General features: G+C 48.1%; 2 protein-coding genes across 2 annotated transcripts; both read left to right on the plus strand.

Moving 5' to 3' along the window:
• Window positions 1-2,502: 2,502 nt before the first annotated feature.
• On the plus strand, window positions 2,503-5,393 carry LOC119110146 (C-type lectin lectoxin-Enh2-like). Its single transcript, XM_037233881.1, has 5 exons — window positions 2,503-2,553; window positions 2,964-3,123; window positions 4,774-4,935; window positions 5,155-5,225; window positions 5,274-5,393. The coding sequence occupies exons 2-5, from the start codon at window positions 2,964-2,966 to the stop codon at window positions 5,391-5,393; spliced, it is 513 nt and encodes a 170-aa protein (XP_037089776.1). The 5' UTR covers window positions 2,503-2,553.
• A 6,751-nt stretch (window positions 5,394-12,144) lies between these two features.
• On the plus strand, window positions 12,145-15,253 carry LOC119109720 (regenerating islet-derived protein 3-alpha-like). The gene is made up of 4 exons (XM_037233460.1): window positions 12,145-12,195; window positions 12,616-12,811; window positions 14,465-14,626; window positions 14,846-15,253. Exons 2-4 carry the CDS (start codon window positions 12,616-12,618, stop codon window positions 15,082-15,084), a joined length of 597 nt encoding a protein of 198 aa, XP_037089355.1. The 5' UTR covers window positions 12,145-12,195; the 3' UTR covers window positions 15,085-15,253.
• The last annotated feature ends 3,612 nt before the right edge of the window (window positions 15,254-18,865 follow it).

Consider the following 18,865-nt stretch of genomic DNA (forward strand, 5'->3'; position numbering starts at 1 on the left):
TTTAGGGCAGATTATTAATATCAAAGCACGATATGATATGAAGACTGGCATGTAGCGTCGTGAATCTCTCACCGAAGCCTCCCAAGGACAGTTGAGGACGTCAATACTATCTTGCTGACTTATCCTTGCCTGCAGTGCTGTAGTCCTGACATTGATATCATGTGATGTGCACAGTGGTTACTTGCTTTACTATTTGTGACTAGGACATTTGCATACACAAATATATAAATCTGTAACATCGCTATTAATTTATTGCCAAAGCATTGCTTTTTCTATCGTAAAGATGGTAAGGTTGAGCTACCACAATATTTTCTTGCTTAGGATTTTTGATGCAATTTCACTTAACCCTGATAATACCAGTGTGTTGGAACAGCTTCCTCACTGCTAATAGTCCTTTGTTGTTATCAAATCAGTCGTTACCAGTCATTCATAGCTTATAGGTTGCTATCTCATAGGCTTGGCATGGAGCAGCCAACCAATGCGGTACATCGTGTAATGGCACTGGGCAACACTGTCATCGTGTCACTATCTCAGTGCTGCACTGTGGCATGGCATAATGCAAAATGATAGTTTTTTGTACTGCGATCCCTGCCGCTTCCGAAATAAATCCCATCGTGAAAAGGTGTGTCAAACATGCATTATTGTATTGACTCCGCACCTGACATATGACTGACCAAACACACATGATACAATACAATAATCACTTTCAGCAAAGCACACAACCAATAAGTGACATCACTTGCTCAGCCTGATTTGGGAATCCACAAAACATAGGTGACAAAGATACAAACACGTCTTCTACTCCCACATCCATGCAACGTGCTGCAGCCATCAGGCTGCTTTGCTCAAAAATATTGTTCACACAGGTAATGATACATGTTTAACAAGAAAATTTTGCTGTGTGACTGCAAACTCGCTGACCTTGCACAAGGCTGGAGACATGACAAATGCATGTAGTCATAGTTGGATGGGCAAAATGCAAGGAAGTGATGAGGCTGCCAGTGCGCGCAAGGCTCATGATGTGATAAAAATATTCTAAGTGCTATCCAGAAACCAACAGCAATACTTTTTTCACCATCCCTAGCACCGAGAATCTCACACAAGTTGTAGTGACTAGGACATTGATGACTCACAAGCAATGTTAGCCTGCGTACAAATTTTCTTCAAACGATTGTATGTACATCTATAATAATGCAGCGGTATATTTTCAGAACTCTTAACAGAAAAACCGTTTTGCAGAGCAGTATGATGTGGGCCGTGCGTTAATGAGCTGCACGGACCCAACCCTACTGCCAAAATGAATTGCTAATATAATGGCATGCAATGGATGAATTACGTGCTGTAGTGCCTCAAGAGGCTCATAATGTTGGCAAGATCAAAATGAACTAGCAAATTGACTTTGAACACAACTGCAGCATGGGTGCTAGCGTTTCCTTCATTTTACCGACATCACTACCTGGTCATGTTCAAACGCAAACCTAAATATAGAAGCAGGTGTTAATATATCACATTTGATTGAGAGTCATTAGATTATAAAAACAATAAAACAATGTTGTCTCAGACGTACAAACCTCGCACGCGCACTTCTCATCACATCAAGATCAATACAAGTCACTGGCACGCACCACCAGTGGTCACACCCATTTCAAGCGCCTGATTCAAACTCTGTCAAAGAAGTGGGATCTTACATTTGCACAACCCGCAGGACTATCAACTTATAGGTTTTCTCCCAATTTCCGCACAGATTTTGGATTATAACAACGCATTTCACAGTGAGCTCCCTTCAAAACAAAGTCCCAACGTGTGCTCATGGTAATACAACTCAAGAGCTTGTACTTATAAGACACAATTTCTTTGTTCAATATCTATATTTATCCTACAATATGTGTGAAGTACTTAGTAACATATATATTAATAAATACTGTAATATTTCCCTAATTTTGTAATGCCTTGCTAGCCCATAAACCCGTGCAGGGTTCTTTGTTCCGGTACACAATGCGCCAACCGAGCGGTCTATAACAAATACGTCCGTAGAAGAAGAAAACAAACGCCAGCGAAAGAAAAATGACAGACTTGCCGTCGCGTCTTCTTTTGTAGAGCACTCGGGGAATGCCGTTCTTTTTTCGTTGCTGTGCTTTTTTGCAGACAGTGGCGTTTTCTTTTTTGTAACATTGACCTATGGTCTAGAAATAAGGAAAAATGCCCCGTTGGCGACGAGTGCCGCACAACCCGAAAGTACTCACGCTGACGTCAAACGGCCAATCACCTTCCGCGGATTGTATCATAAGTGCCGCATTATCGCGCTTACGAATATATCAGCGGCCATGCTGTTTTGACCATAAGCAACCAACAGCCTGTTATATGTGTGTGTCATTGGGGCTTTACGACGCACTCAGCTGCTGAGGCTACATGGCGTCGCCTGCCTCTCACCCTGGTAGGAACGGCTCGCTGCTCAATGCAGTGAGTCTCGCTGCTCCCAGCCACCGCCCCGTCCATATATAAACGGCCGCCCGCCGCTGCCAGGCATCCATTACCGATCGCCTTCTCACCAAGGTAAGCAGCGGCGCGTCGCGGCCTGGGAGCAGCGAGACTCAACTAGCCGCAGGGACAGCGAACAGGTGCAGCGACCTGGGGAACCACTGTCTCGCTATGCCATCGGTGAATTGTAGGCCATAGCGGTGGCTGGCGGCCGGAGGTTTCATATGCTTTTTATACTGTGCATACCAGACAGCGCTTTGCGATTAAGCTGAACAGAATACGTGGTGTACATGAAAGCACTGGAACTTGTCCGACTGACAGCCGATCAGTGATCGACAACAGCCGTTGACGCAGTGCTGTGCTGCTGAGCTACCTGGCGCTGACTGGCTGACCTGGTGCAGTCTGGCATGGTCAGTGTGGTGCAGTTTGGTGTGGTGGCGGCCGCTCCCCTGACTGCGCTGTGGCTCGGCCGGGCGTGTCGACAGATGAGGACCCTCTCTCTGCTGCTCTGCGCTGCCCTGCTGGGCCTGGCTGCCCCTCAGTTCCGGTTCAGGCGTCCCCAGCGCCCGCGGAACTTCTTCCGGCCCCAGCAGAACTTCCGGCCTCAGCAGAATGTCGTGCAGAATCAGGGCCCGCCGCAGCAGAGTAAGTGACAGCAGCTGCAGCGCCCTCCGCTGCTGTAAGCTTTGGCCAAGTCCTGCTCGCCTCAGCGGACAACATCCTTTAGATCCCATGCGTGCCGTTCGGTGGCCGCAACAGGCTGCCTCTTAAAGTTTTGTGCAAAATATTGGGCGTTTTGAGCACGAAATCCCCTTTCTTGGCATCGCCACCCAATAACATAATACGGGCTACAACTAATTCATATATCTAAGGCCATCTCAGCACGTATGTATTCACTATCAGGTTGTGCAAGGTGCATTTCACTCCACACTAAACGCTAATTATATCTACATCAGCGTTTTGATCTTTGTGGAAGCCACCCATAAATCACGTTACGCATTTTTGGCAATTTTCAATCCCCTCACGTTCGTCACGTATCGGTCACTGGGGAAAATCCGTTTCCCTATTACGCTGTGTTGGGCATAATGTCCCCAAAATGGTGTCCGTTTGGACGCTGAACGAACTTAAGATGCGTAACAGGTCACCAGCGCATTGCTTGTTACGATAAAAACTGTCTATCCGTCATAAAGGTTTTAGACATTCCTAAAACGATTTCTTCCGTTATTAACAACCACACCTGGGCATAACGGCGCGCAAGCCGCCACCTACCCAGCGTTACACTTCTATTACTCCCTACAAAAAAATCACCATCCCCTCAATGCGCAACGAAATGTACGAACGGCCCAGTGCATATCCATAATCAAGTCGGCTTTGAGCTCTAAATCTAGGTGTGGATTTATTTTGGAAGACGCTGATCCTGGTGGATCGAGGCCGTCGGTGGTCAGCCTTACCTCTGGTGGCCCAGTCTGGTGCAGGGAGCTCTGGTCTGATCCGTGAAGACCAGCTGTGACATCCAGCGATACAATCATGCCCTTGACCCGATCTCGTCCGATGGTATATTCGGGGACTCGATATGAGTCGACTATTCAAAAACCCTACTTCTGACTTTATTTTTCTTCAAGCAATCCCTCGTACTTATAAACTGCGTAAAAACAATCACGCCGCATGAAAATGTTTGCAAACTTTACTCCCTCTTGGTTACAGGGCTCTTTGAAAGCAAGTTACTGTGTGCCATGGCGCAACATACGTGATTAAGTCGTGTTTTACTTTACTGTGGTGACGTACCATCCTCCTTAGCTTAATGTAAACACTGGTTGGAAGGAAAGCCGGTTTGGAGCAGAACAGCATACGACGCGAGAAACCAGACGAGAACCACCGATTATCTGTTGTGAGTTCGCTGATCCGAACCTACTCTCGGTAACCGGATTTTTCCCGCCGCCACTTGATCAGACCGGATCTGACATCCATTGATCCGATTTAATCGCCGGTAATCCCATCTGGCAGCTAGTACCCCCGTAAACTCTGGTGTCCTGGTCTCATCCGCTGTGAGCGGGCCTGGCTCCCAGTAATCCGACGTGACCTCTAGTGATTCGATGGAATACCCCAAAACTCTACCTGCCCCCAGTGACCTGACCTTTTGTCCGGTGACCTGAACTCGCCTTTGGTGGCCTGATGTGGCCGGCGCTGACCTGAACGGCGGCCGCTGACCCGTGCGTGTGCGCAGGCGGCGGTCTGTACTATTGATGTGACCGGCGCTGACCTGAGCGGCAGCCGCTGACTCGTGCGTGTGCGCAGGCGGCGGTCTGTACTACTCGTGGCGTGACCCGGCTGTCGGCCGCAACGCCAAGTTCTCCTGGGGTCAAGCCAACGCCGCCTGCCAGCGTCGCAACCAGCGTCTCGTCTCGCTGGAGACGGCCGGCAAGAACCAGCAGATCGTCGGCGAGATCGCCAGCGACAGTGAGTGTTCGGGAGACGCGGGGCTTCAGACGTGCAGAGACGTATAGCATGCTCGGAGCTACCCGCTCAGAGACGTTTTGAGGCAAGGCTTTCAGGGGCCTTGTCCTGTTAAAGCTGTGGTTATCGTTAACTGGGATCACCTCAAGCTTCCGTGTGTTCTGTGTGACCCTGCGCGCTAGCGGCCAAACTGGCCTGACGCCGGGTCTCTCTCCGCCGCAGACATCCCGTACATCTGGACCAGCGGCCAGCGGACGGGCCAGAACAGCTTCCAGTGGGCCAGCGGCCAGCAGGTGCAGCCGCTGAACTGGAGCCGCACCGGCGGCCGCGGCGTGCCGCAGCCCGACAACCGCGAGGGCGACGAAAACTGCCTGGCCATCCTCAACCGGTTCTACCCCGGCGACCAAATCACGTGGCACGACGTCTCCTGCCACCACAAGAAGCCGTACATCTGCGAGTAGGCTTTGTCCGAGGCCCATCGCCGCCTGGCCAGGCCGCGGCCATGGCGCGACTGACGGTCTGTGGTCGGTCGTAGACCGGCCGCGCCGCCCTCGGTGGCGACATCACCGCGCGTGGCATGAGGGAAACGAAGCGCAGGCTATGCCATAGCGAAGAGACTACCGAGTCCAGCCTTTCGTGATATCTTGTGGGAATTGAGCTCTTTTCTAAGTTATTGCACTGTTTTCCAAACACGGCGCTCTAACGTGCTTGGAAGATAAAATACACTGTATTTATTTGTACGAAATGAACTGTTGTTTGATGAGCAACTGATTGGCCGACCTACCCCAAACTATGCCTGAAGCCAGAAAGAACATCAGATAACCAGCAACACCTTCCGGTTATAATTTCACTTGGTTTCACTCTGACTTAACGCGTTATAGATACAAACCACTCTCGTTCCTAGGCTATTGCTTTAAATACAAAGCACATGCCTGGGCCAAACTATTCATGCACGAATGCACCAGTATGGAAGGCAAGGATCCATCATCAATTTGGGTTTTAGGGACATGTCACACATGTCAGTGCCCACCATTTAATGGAACGCCAGCATCTACAAAGACGATGCTAGCGCTCAGGGAACATAGCGCAGCTGGGATCTAACCCGGGCCATCCATGCTGGAACAGAAGGCGCCAACCACTTGGTCAATACAATGCCCCCCCCCCCCTTTAATCTCGCACCGAATCTTTGGGTGGGAAGAAACACAAAATGTGTGCCGCTCCGACGTATACACTCTACAACCGGATGCATAACTTGCCATTGATCTTTTGTGGCAGCGAGAAGACCTAATTTATCGAAACATTGAAACTATTTTTCTATGGGTTTTGGCGACTGGTGATGCGGGGTAGACGTTTAGGACACCAAGAATGTTTCTGCTTCCCGTCGTTTTGGGTTCACGGCCCCATTAGCTCCTTTGAATTTAACGGGACTGATATTGCGGCCCACTTGCACCCGTTGGGTTTTCTCTGACTGGTATCTTGTGCGGTAGTTGTGCAATTGCAAACTGCAAGCTACCAGTGCATTGGTGGGAGATTGCTGGTGTTGGCACTGCTCAGACCTGTTCTAACCGCAAATTAGCAGGTCATCAATTTATTGTCCACGATTTATGTCGGCGTACCTTGCGCTGGTGCAGCCGGAGAGGCCAGCCGACAGCTGTTTGAAAATTAGTGTTGAAGGTTGAAATGAAAGCCTGAAGCCCATTGCACGCCGAGTTTTTGCAATTTCCAGAAATGTAGCAATGTATGTGCTGATAATGTAACCGGCATCAAACATTCTTGGACAAGCTGAGTTAACACCTGGCCTCCTGCTGCGAACATCAGAATAAGTTGTTTCTTGTTTATTGGCTGGTCGTTATAGAGCTACATCCCTAGCATAATCCTGAAACCCTATTTTTGAGACTGAGCCGAAAACCCGGGGATACTGGAGGCGAACAATAGCCTATATTATTGTGCTATGCTCTAAACAAAACTACAACAGCTGTAGCAACAGTTATTGCAAAGTAAGTATTAGAGAACGAACATGGCAAGCTGTTGTAGAGCATGATAGCGAGTGACGTAAGCTTTGCGCCCCCAGCTTTGAAATAACTAGAACCTCTCCTGTACTTTGCACCAGCATAAACGTAAGTTCCTGAAGTAAGGCACCAGCACTTATCATTCATTTTTCCTGCCCCCATCGTCATGTTTCCATTTTTACAGCACTTACGTGCCATCTAAGCAAAGATACCGAGTTGTTGTTTGAGATATGCATGATTCTGCGTGATGTGCTGTTGGAGAAGAAAACATATGTTTCTGTAAGATAATATGAACTCAACATAAGATCGGTCATGATAATAGTTTAATTGCGCCCTAAGCATCTCAATGAGCATTCACGGGCATGAACCTGATTGCGTCCATACAGGAGTCCTTCCAAGCACAATCAGCCTGCGTAAGAACAAATAACCTTATCTTAAGTTCTGAGCATTATTTGGAACTTTCTGGGATTTTAACATACTTCTAATGGATCTTTGCATACATCATTTACGCTACGGCATAGTTATGATGTATCTTATGCGATCACGAATATAGATTCACAACATCCAGTCCTGACAATAAGCCTATGTTTGCTTGATACAGACGTTAAGCCATTACCTCCTGGCATTGGTTAAAGGTCGAAAACTATGAAGGTCGAAAATCATCAGCATAAAAAGCTGTGAGTTCCAAAGCTGAAAAACCATGAGCTCATGGTTTTGTTGCCAATATGAAGTGTCTCATTGAGTACTTCATCCGTCATAAACCTGAACCGCACCCTTAGGTAATGCACCCTCAAAAAACCTCGCACAACAAGTGCGTGGAGCCTTGGGTGCATGAATTTTGTCTCAAATGCGGCATAATCGCTGAAAAATACGCAACCATTAATACTTTGGACGGAGGGATTTCGAGTTTTGCTTAATGATCGGCTTCATCCTTTCCCGTCGCAGTTCTTATCGACACTGCCTCTTTCTTTTATCACAAATACATGATAAAGGCAGGAATGTAGGACATTGATATCAGAACCTCCAATCCTGTGATATTTCAGATATTTCAGCACATCGTATTTGTGATACTTTCTTGCTCTTCAATGTTCAGTGTCGACAGTATTGTCCGCATTACCTCAGGTATCGATAAGTAGGACTTCACTGCTTTGTGGTTTGATTAGGTGTTATGTGCCGGCACAACACCCACGCTTTTTGCAAAATAGCCCTTCTGCACTGTCGTATTTGCAGCTGCATTTTCGAAAGGCTGCACTCAGGTGTAGCATATTAAGGGCGACTTATTTAGCGTGCTAACTGAGGGGGGGGGGGGGGTATCCCACCAATCACTGCCAAATCTCCCCCAGCAAACCGCGACCCCTCCCCCCGCCCCCGCCCGAATGAAAACCTTGACTTCCCGGCAGCTCATACCCGACCAGATCGTTGACACGGTCGTTGAAACCGTAACACAGACCGCGTAAAAATGTGGCGAATCATTGCCCTGGGATCTACTGGCCTTGGGTCAATGTACTTCCACTGACGACGACTCCTCTGAGAGAAGTTTTTGGAGGCAAACGCAGTTTACCCCTCGGTTCTTTCCCAGTAACGCCATTATGCTTATTGTAAAATTTTGTCAATCTAGGATGTGGCATTTTTTCCGGGGAGGGGGAGGGGGGAGGGCAAGGATAGAGTAGACAATAGGGGCAGCTCCACGTGCTTCCCCATCCTTTGCTTTCACGAACTGCGCTTACATTGGCTGTCGTGTGATGCGCTGTCAAACAGTCCTGTTTTATAGCGAAGCTTGCCACGGTATCAACAAAGCATTGCCCATACTATTTTCTATTTACTTGTCATTATGAAGCACGGAAAGTTTGCTGGTGTTTTCATGTTTTGAACAGCCACGTGTAACTAATCAGTTGCCGTAAGGGCACTGACACACCAATACAGCTGTGGCACAGTCCAACGCAGTCATGCCATCCCGATTTTTGCGATGGCTCCAAATGTACAGCGTACATCTACACGTTCAAGCAAGCAGGGGCACGACTTAAAAGTAGTTACTAAAAACGAAATCAACGGTCCGCAGGCGTGCCCAATTTGGTGCGTGCCGTAAATTAGCATTGCATTTTCTCGACCTGATTTTTACGTGGCTGCCTATAACCGGTAAGTGCCAATATTAAGTCACGTACCTATAATTTGGTAACATACCTTAAATTTGGTAAGGGGACTCATGCACCCGGGGCTTCTTTGCCCGTACTACCCCGCCTATGTACGTCCATAGTCGCTGTCGTATCCACAGTGATTGATGTTTGCCTCCAGCAGTTCATGAGACTCAAATCGTGCCTCCAACGCCAAGTCTACCGCGACCAAGACACACGCGTTAACTCAACACGTCCGGAGGGTGTGAGCTGAATGGCCACAGAGCATCTTTGGAGCACTTTTAAGGTCATGCAGCGCGGGCCTGCAACATTGTAATGCAAAGTTGACTGATCCGATAGCAACGTAGCTCCGAACGAGTCCAACGTTTTATGCACGGCATACCAATAAACTTGTACGAAGTTCAAACGACTGCCGCTGGGCGATTACCGTTTGGATGTCACCTTACTTTGTTGCCAGCTGGAAACGCCAAGTCAGTCATGTTTCTACCTCCGTTGTTATATTTCTGGCTATCTTACCACTGTCGCAATGTTTCGATATGGCACAGTTCCAGTCTGATCCACAATTCACAGTTTACCGAATAATCACTGCTGCGACACCTCGGACAGCGTCGAATATCGCTGATAAGTTATCTACGCAAACAAAATTCACGATCGTCCTTAATCTGCGATACTACATTCCGTGCATTTGTGCCTCTCATGTAAATCAGCGATCTCCTAGAAGTGAAATTCTAGATTCATCGTTGCTCGCGCAGCAAAATCAATATTTTGCACGATTTGTCGCTCAATTTGTTTCACCACGCATACAAATACTGGCAATCCCATGAACCTAAAAATGGACCCTCCCACAGCCAGTACAGAAATACTGTACATCCCCACATCGTAGCCGACGCCATTCTGCAATCCAGGACTCCCAGCGCAGATCCCTTGGTGTAACAAAAAATAGACAGAGAAAAGTGAAATGTGTGCCGTTGTCGGAAAAGTCACCATGAGGTAAAAACTATGTTTGGCCTTTCATCTGCATCGAAGTTCCCCCATCACTGGATGAACAATTTCCTTTACCTAACCTAAAGACCTAAAGATTACTTCGAAACGCACGACAGCTGACGCCAACCAGCCATTCTCGTCGCGGGCGCCGCGTTGGGTGACGGATTAGTGAATGGATCGTTTGTGGATTTTTGTCTTGATGCTGGTCATGATTGAAGCTTTGGTGGGCTGTCTGACAGAAGCAACGTAGCGATCATCAGCTTTTAGGGGAGATTGTTAATATCAAAGCACGATATGATATGAAGACTGTCATGTAGCGTCGTGAATCTCTCACCGAAAGCTCCCAAGGACAGTTGAGGACGTCAATACTATCTTGCTGACTTATCCTTGCCTGCAGTGCTGTAGTCCTGACATTGATATCATGTGATGTGCACAGTAGTTACTTGCTTTACTATTTGTGACTAGGACATTTGCATACACAAATATATAAATCTGTAACATTGCTATGAATTTATTGCCAAAGCATTGCTATTTCTATCGTAAAGATGGTAAGGTTGAGCTACCACAATATTTTCTTGCTTAGGATTTTTGATGCAATTTCACTTAACCCTGATAATACCAGTGTGTTGGAACAGCTTCCTCACTGCTAATAGTCCTTTGTTGTTATTAAATCAGTCGTTACCAGTCATTCATAGCTTATAGGTTGCTATCTCATAGGCTTGACATGGAGCAGCCAACCAATGCGGTACATCGTGTAATGGCACTGGGCAACACTGTCATCGTGTCACTATCTCAGTGCTGCACTGTGGCATGGCATAATGCAAAATGATAGTTTTTTGTATTGCGATCCCTGCCGCTTCCGAAATAAATCCCATCGTGAAAAGGTGTGTCAAACATGCATTATTGTATTAACTCCGCACCTGACATAAGACTGACCAAACACACATGATGCAATACAATAATCACTTTCAGCAAAGCACACAACCAATAAGTGACATCACTTGCTCAGCCTGATTTGGGAATCCACAAAACATAGGTGACAAAGATACAAACACGTCTTCTACTCCCACATCCATGCAACGTGCTGCAGCCATCAGGCTGCTTTGCTCAAAAATATTGTTCACACAGGTAATGATACATGTTTAACAAGAAAATTTTGCTGTGTGACTGCAAACTCGCTGACCTTGCACAAGGCTGGAGACATGACAAATGCATGTAGTCATAGTTAGATGGGCGAAATGCAAGGAAGTGATGAAGCTGCCAGTGCGCGCAAGGCTCATGATGTGATAAAAATATTCCTAAGTGCTATCCAGAAACCAACAGCAATACTTTTTCACCATCCCTAGCACCGAGAATCTCACGCAAGTTGCAGTGACTAGGACATTGATGACTCACAAGCAATGTTAGCCTGCGTACAAATTTTCTTCAAACGATTGTATGTACATCTATAATAATGCAGCGGTATATTTTCAGAACTCTTAACAGAAAAACCGTTTTGCAGAGCAGTATGATGTGGGCCGTGCGTTAATGAGCTGCACGGACCCAACCCTACTGCCAAAATGAATTGCTAATATAATGGCATGCAATGGATGAATTACGTGCTGTAGTGCCTCAAGAGGCTCATAATGTTGGCAAGATCAAAATGAACTAGCAAATTGACTTTGAACACAACTGCAGCATGGGTGCTAGCGTTTCCTTCATTTTACCGACATCACTACCTGGTCATGTTCAAACGCAAACCTAAATATAGAAGCAGGTGTAAATATATCACATTTGATTGAGAGTCATTAGATTATAAAAACAACAAAACAATGTTCTCTCAGACGTACAAACCTCGCACGCGCACTTCTCATCACATCAAGATCAATACAAGTCACTGGCACGCACCACCAGTGGTCACACCCATTTCAAGCGCCTGATTCAAACTCTGTCAAAGAAGTGGGATCTTGCATCTGCACAACCCGCAGGACTATCAACGTCGCCTGCCTCTCACCCTGGCGTCGCCTGCCTCTCACCCTGGTAGGAAGGGCTCGCTGCTCAATGCAATGAGTCTCGCTGCTCCCAGCCACCGCCCCGTCCATATATAAACGGCCGCCCGCCGCTGCCAGGCATCCATTACCGATCGCCTTCTCACCAAGGTAAGCAGCGGCGCGCCGCGGCCTGGGAGCAGCGAGACTCAACTAGCCGCAGGGACAGCGAACAGGTGCAGCGACCTGGGGAACCACTCTCTCGCTATGCCATCGGTGAATTGTAGGCCATAGCGGTGGCTGGCGGCCGGAGGTGTCATATGCTTTTTATACTGTGCATACCAGACAGCGCTTTGCGATTAAGCTGAACAGAATACGTGGTGTACATGAAAGCACTGGAACTTGTCCGACTGACAGCCGATCAGTGATCGACAACAGCCGTTGACGCAGTGCTGTGCTGCTGAGCTATCTGGCGCTGACTGGGGCCGGGAAACTGACCTGGTGCAGTCTGGCATGGTCAGTGTGGTGCAGTCTGGTCTGGTGGCGGCCGCTCCCCTGACCGCGCTGCGGCTCGGCCGGGCGTGTCGACAGATGAGGACCCTCTCTCTGCTGCTCTGCGCTGCCCTGCTGGGCCTGGCTGCCCCTCAGTTCCGGTTCAGGCGTCCCCAGCGCCCGCGGAACTTCTTCCGGCCCCAGCAGAACTTCCGGCCTCAACAGAGCTTCCGGGCCCAGCAGAATTTCCGGCCCCAGCAGAATGTCGTGCAGAATCAGGGCCCGCCGCAGCAGAGTAAGTGACAGCAGCTGCAGCGCCCTCCGCTGCTGTCAGCTTTGGCCAAGTCCTGCTCGCCTCAGCGGACAACATCCTTTGGATCCCATGCGTGCCGTTCGGTGGCCGCAACAGACTGCCTCTAAAAGTTTTGTGCAAAATATTGGGCGTTTTGAGCACGAAATCCCCTTTCTTGGCATCGCCACCCAATAACATAATACGGGCTACAACTAATTCATATATCTAAGTCCCTCTCAGCACGTATGTATTCACTATCAGCCTGTGCAAGATCATTTCACTCTACACTAAACACTAATTAGATCTACATCAGCGTTTTGATCTTTGTGGAAGCCACCCATAAATCACGTTACGCATTTTTGGCAATTTTCAATCCCCTCACGTTTGTCACGCATCGGTCACTGGGGAAAATCCTTCTCCCTATTACCCTGTGTTCGGCATAATGTCCCCAAAATGGTGTCCGTTTGGACTCTGATGGAACTTAAGATGCGTAACAGGTCACCGGCGCATTGCTTGTTACGATAAAAAACTGTCTATCCGTCATAAAGGTTTTAGACATTCATAAAATGATTTGTTCTGTTATTAACAACCACACCTGGGGATAACGGCGCGCAGGCCGCCATCTACTCAGTGTTACACTTCTATTACTCACTACAAAAAATCACCATCCCCTCGATGCGCAACGAAATGTACGAACGGCCCAGTGCATATCCATAACCAAGTCGGCTTTGAGCTCTAAATCTAGGTGTGGATTTATTTTGGAAGGCGCTGATCTTGGTAGATGGAGACCGTCGTTGGTCAACCTTTCCTCTGGTGGCCCAGTCTGGTGCAGGGAACTCTGGTCTGATCCGTGAAGACCAGCTGTGACATCCAGCGATACAATCATGCTCGTGACCCGATCTCGTCCGATGGTACATTCGGGAACTCGATATGAGTCGACTATTCAAAAACCCTACTTCTGACTTTGTTTTTCTTCAAACAATCCCTCGTACTTATAAACTGCGTAAAAACATTCACGCCGCATGCAAATGTTTGCAAACTTTACTCCCTCTTGGTTTCTTACAGGGCTCTTTGGAAGCAAGTTACTGTGCGCCATGGCGCAACATACGTGATTTGGTTGTGTTTTACTTTACTGTGGTGACGTACCATCCTCCTTAGCTTAATGTAAACACTGGTTGGAAGGAAAGCCGGTTTGGAGCAAAACAGCATAAGACGCGAGAAACCAGACGAGAACCACCGATGATCTGTTGTGAGTTCGGTGATCCGAACCTACTCTCGATAACCGGATATTTCCCGCAGTCACTTGATCAGACCGGATCTGACATCCATTGATCCGATTTAATCGCCGGTAATCCTGTCTGGCAGCTAGTACCCCTGTAAACTCTGATATCCTGGTCTCATCCGCTGTGAGTGGGCCTGACTCCCAGTAATCCGACGTGACCTCTAGTGATTCGATGGAATACCCCAAAACTCCACCTGCCCCCAGTGACCTGACCTTTTGTCCGGTGACCTGAACTCGCCTTTGATGGCCTGATGTGGCCGGCGCTGACCTGAGCGGCAGCCGCTGACTCGTGCGTGTGCGCAGGCGGCGGTCTGTACTACTGATGTGACCGGCGCTGACCTGAGCGGCAGCCGCTGACCCGTGCGTGTGCGCAGGCGGCGGTCTGTACTACTCGTGGCGTGACCCGGCCGTCGGCCGCAACGCCAAGTTCTCCTGGGGTCAAGCCAACGCCGCCTGCCAGCGTCGCAACCAGCGTCTCGTCTCGCTGGAGACGGCCGGCAAGAACCAGCAGATCGTCGGCGAGATCGCCAGCGACAGTGAGTGTTCGGGAGACGCGGGGCTTCAGACGTGCAGAGACGCATAGCATGCTCGGAGCTACCCGCTCAGAGACGTTTTGAGGCAAGGCTTTCAGGGGCCTTGTCCTCTTAAAGCTGTGGTTATCGTTAACTGGGATCACCTCAAGCTTCCGTGTGTTCTGTGTGACCCTGCGCGCTAGCGGCCAAACTGGCCTGACGCCGGGTCTCTCTCCGCCGCAGACATCCCGTACATCTGGACCAGCGGCCAGCGGACGGGCCAGAACAGCTTCCAGTGGGCCAGCGGCCAGCAGGTGCAGCCGCTGAACTGGAGCCGCACCGGCGGCCGCGGCGTGCCGCAGCCCGACAACCGCGAGGGCGACGAGAACTGCCTGGCCATCCTCAACCGGTTCTACCCCGGCGACCAAATCACGTGGCACGACGTCTCCTGCCACCACAAGAAGCCGTACATCTGCGAATAGGCTTTGTCCGAGGCCCATCGCCGCCTGGCCAGGCCGCGGCCATGGCGCGACTGACGGTCTGTGGTCGGTCGTAGACCGGCCGCGCCGCCCTCGGTGGCGACATCACCGCGCGTGGCATGAGGGAAACGAAGCGCAGGCTACGCCATAGCGAAGAGACTACCGAGTCCAGCCTTTCGTGATATCTTGTGGGAATTGAGCTCTTTTCTAAGTTATTGCACTGTCTTTCAAACACGGCGCTCTACCGTGCTTGGAAGATAAAATACACTGTATTTATTTGTACGAAATGAACCGTTGTTTGATGAGCAACTGAATGGCCGACCTACCTCAAACTATGCCTGAAGCCAGAAAGAACATCAGATAACCAGCAACACCTTCAGACTATAATTCCACTTGGTTCCACTTTCACTTGACGCGCTATATATATATATATATATATATATATATATATATATATATATATATATGTATATATATATATATATATATATATATATATATATAAACAACGCTCGTTCCTAGGCTATTGCTTTAAATACAAAGCACATGCCTAGGCCAAACTATTCATGCACGAATGCACCAGTATGGAAGGCAAGGATCCGTCACCAATTTGGGTTTTAAGGAACCTGACACATGTCAATGCCCACCATTCAATGGAGTGCCAGCATCTGCAAAGACGATGCTAGCGCTCAGGGAACATAGCGCAACTGGGATCTAGACCGGGCCCTCCACGTTGGAACAGAAGGCGCCAACCACTTGGTCATTACACCGCTGCCCCCCCCCCCCCCTTTGATCTGGCACCGAATCTTTGGGTGGGAAGAAATGCAAAATGTATGACCCTCTGACGTCTACACTCTACAACTGGATGCATAACTTTTCACTGATCTTATGTGGCGGCGAGAAGACGTAATTTATCGTAACATTGAAGCTCTATTTCTATGGGTTTTGGCGACTGTTTGGTGATACGGGGCAGACGTAAAGGACACCAAGAATGTGTTTGTTTCCCGTCGTTTTGGGTTCACGGCCCCATTGGCTTCTTTGAATTTAACGGGACTGATATTACGGCCCGCTGGCACCCGTTGGGTTTTCTCCTACTGATACCTTGTGCGGTAGTTGCGCAATTGCAAACTGCGAGTCACCAGTGCATTGGTTGAGGATTGCTGCTGTTGGCATCGCTCAGACCCACTCTGACCACAAATTAGCAGGTAAGCAAATTATTGTCCACGATTTATGTCGGCGCCTCTTGCGCTGGTGCAGCCGGGGAAGCCGGCCGACAGCGGTTTGAAAATTAGTGCTGAAGGTTGGGGTGGAAGCCTGAAGTCCATTGCGCGCCAAGTTTTTGCAGCTTTCAGGAAAGTAGCAATGTATGCGCTGGTAATGTAACTGGCCTAAAACAGTGTTGGAAAAGCTGAGTTAACACCTGGCCTCCTGCTGCGAACATCAGAATAAGTTGCTTCTTGCTGGTTGGCTGGTTGTTATAGAACTGTATCCCTAGCATAGTCCTGAAACCCTATTTTTGGGACTCAGCCGAAAACCCGGGGATACTCGGGGCAAATATTGGCCTATATCATTGCGCTGTGTTCTAAACAAAACTGCAACAGTTGTAGCAAAATAAGTATTAGAGAACAAACATGGCAAGCTGTTGTAGAGCATGATAACGAGTGACGTAAACTTTGCGCCCCCAGCTTTGAAATAACTAGAACCTCTCCTGTACGCTGCACCAGCATAAAGATAAGTTCCTAAAGTAATGCACCAGCACATATTCATTTGTTTCCTGCCCCCTCGTCATATTTCCATTTTTACAGTACTTACGTGTCATCTAAGCAAAGATACAGAGTTGTTGTTTGAGATGTGCATGGTTCTGCGTGATCTTATGCTGTTGGAGAAGAAAAATATGTCTTTAAGACAATATGAATTCAACTTAAGTTGTGTCACGATAATAGTTTAGTTGCGCCCTAAGGATCTCAATGAGCATTTAAGGGCATAAGCCTGATTGCATCCATACTGGACCCTCTGCCAATGCCTTATGTTTTGTGGAAAGTTCCTGTTAGCGCAATCAGCCTGCATAAGAACAAAGAACCTCGTTTTAAGTTCTGAGCGTCATTTGGAATTTTCTGGGATTTTGATGTAATTCTAATGGACCTTTACATGCATCATTTACGTTACGGCATAGTTGTGATGCATCTTATCGATCACGAGTATAGCTTCACAACGTCGAGTCCTGACAATTAGCCTATGATTGGTTGATAAAGTCGTTAAACCAATTATCCTGGTATTAGCTAAAGGTCGAAGACTTTGAAGGTCGAAAATCATCAGCATAAAAACTCTGCACTCTAAAGCTGAACAACCATGAGCTCATGGTTTTTTTGCCCATACCAAGTATATCATTGAGTACTTAATCCGTCATAGACCTGAACCGCACCCTTCGGTAATGCACGCTCAAAAAACCTTGCACACGCAAGTGCATGGAGTCTTGGGTGCATGGATTTTGTCTCAAATGCGGCATAAGCGCGTAAGAATACGCCACCATTAATACTTCGGGCGGAGGGATATCGAGTTTTTCTTAATGATCGGCTTCATCCTTTCCCGCCGCAGTTCTCATCGACGCTGTACCTTTCTTTTATCACAATTGCGTTAAAAAGGCAGGGAATATTGGATATTAATATCAGAAGCTCCAATCCTGTGATATTTCAGATATTTCAGCTCATCGCATTTGTGGTACTTTCTTGCTCTTCAATGTTCAGTGTCGATAGCATTGTCCATCTTACCTCAGGTATCGATAAGTAGGACTCCACTGCTTTGTGGTTTGATTAGGTGTTATGTGTCGGTACAACACGCACGTTTTTGTGTGTGCAAAATAGCCTTTCTGCACTGTCGTATTTGCAGCTGCACTTTTGAAAGACTGCACTCAGGTGTGGCAGATTGAGGGGCGACTATTTTAACATGTTAACTGGGGGGATAATCTCATCAATCACTGTCAAATCTCCCAGCAAACCGCGACCCCTTTCCCCGCCCGAATGGAAACCTTGAATTTCGGGCAGCCCATACCCGACCAGATCGGTGAAACGGTCGTTGAAACCGTAAGACAGGCCGCGTAAAATGTGGCGAATCCAGCTCGCGGATCAACATCAAATATTTATCATTCCAAACATGACATAGGTAATATCAGGTTAGTAACATACAACTGTAAATGGCACCCGTTTAATTGCCCTGGGATCTACCGGTCTCGGGTCAATATGCTTCCAGTGACGACGACTCATCTGAGAGAAGTTTTTGGAGGCAAACGCAATTTACTCTTCGGTTCTTTCCCAGTAACGTGAACATGCTTATTGTAAAATTGTGTGAAGCTAGGATGTGGCCTTTTTCTGAGGAGGGGGAGGGGAAGACAGGGATAGAGTAAGTAAGTAAGTAGTATAAGAGCAGCTCCACGTGCGTCCCCACCTTTCGCTTTCACAAACCGCGCTTACATTGCCTGTCGTGTGATGCACTGTCGAACAGGCCTATTTTATAGCGAAGCTTATCACGGTACAAACAAAGCACTGCCCACACTATTTCCTATTCACTTATCATTATGAACACGGAAAGTTTGCTGGCGTTTCCATATTTTTGGACACTCACGTGTAACTAACCAGTTGCCGTAAGGGCACTGGCACACAAATACAGCTGTGGCACAGTCCAACGCAGTCATGCCATCCCGATTTTTGCGATGGCTCCAAATGTACAGCGTACATCTACGCGTTCAAGCAAGCAGGGGCGCGACTTAAAAGTGGTTACTAAAAACGAA

Source organism: Pollicipes pollicipes, unplaced genomic scaffold (assembly GCF_011947565.3).
Source record: "Pollicipes pollicipes isolate AB1234 unplaced genomic scaffold, Ppol_2.1 Scaffold_7231;HRSCAF=8579_pilon_pilon_pilon, whole genome shotgun sequence".
NCBI lineage: Eukaryota > Metazoa > Arthropoda > Thecostraca > Pollicipedomorpha > Pollicipedidae > Pollicipes > Pollicipes pollicipes.

Excerpts from the sequence above, each read along its gene's own strand:
- LOC119110146 (XM_037233881.1), top strand. The coding sequence starts at position 2,964 with ATGAGGACCCTCTCTCTGCTGCTCTGCGCTGCCCTGCTGGGCCTGGCT. Across the intron at positions 3,124-4,773 it reads TCAGGGCCCGCCGCAGCAGA|GCGGCGGTCTGTACTACTCG; the intron begins GTAAGTGACAGC and ends GCGTGTGCGCAG. Across the intron at positions 4,936-5,154 it reads CGGCGAGATCGCCAGCGACA|ACATCCCGTACATCTGGACC; the intron begins GTGAGTGTTCGG and ends TCTCCGCCGCAG.
- LOC119109720 (XM_037233460.1), top strand. The coding sequence starts at position 12,616 with ATGAGGACCCTCTCTCTGCTGCTCTGCGCTGCCCTGCTGGGCCTGGCT. Across the intron at positions 12,812-14,464 it reads TCAGGGCCCGCCGCAGCAGA|GCGGCGGTCTGTACTACTCG; the intron begins GTAAGTGACAGC and ends GCGTGTGCGCAG. Across the intron at positions 14,627-14,845 it reads CGGCGAGATCGCCAGCGACA|ACATCCCGTACATCTGGACC; the intron begins GTGAGTGTTCGG and ends TCTCCGCCGCAG.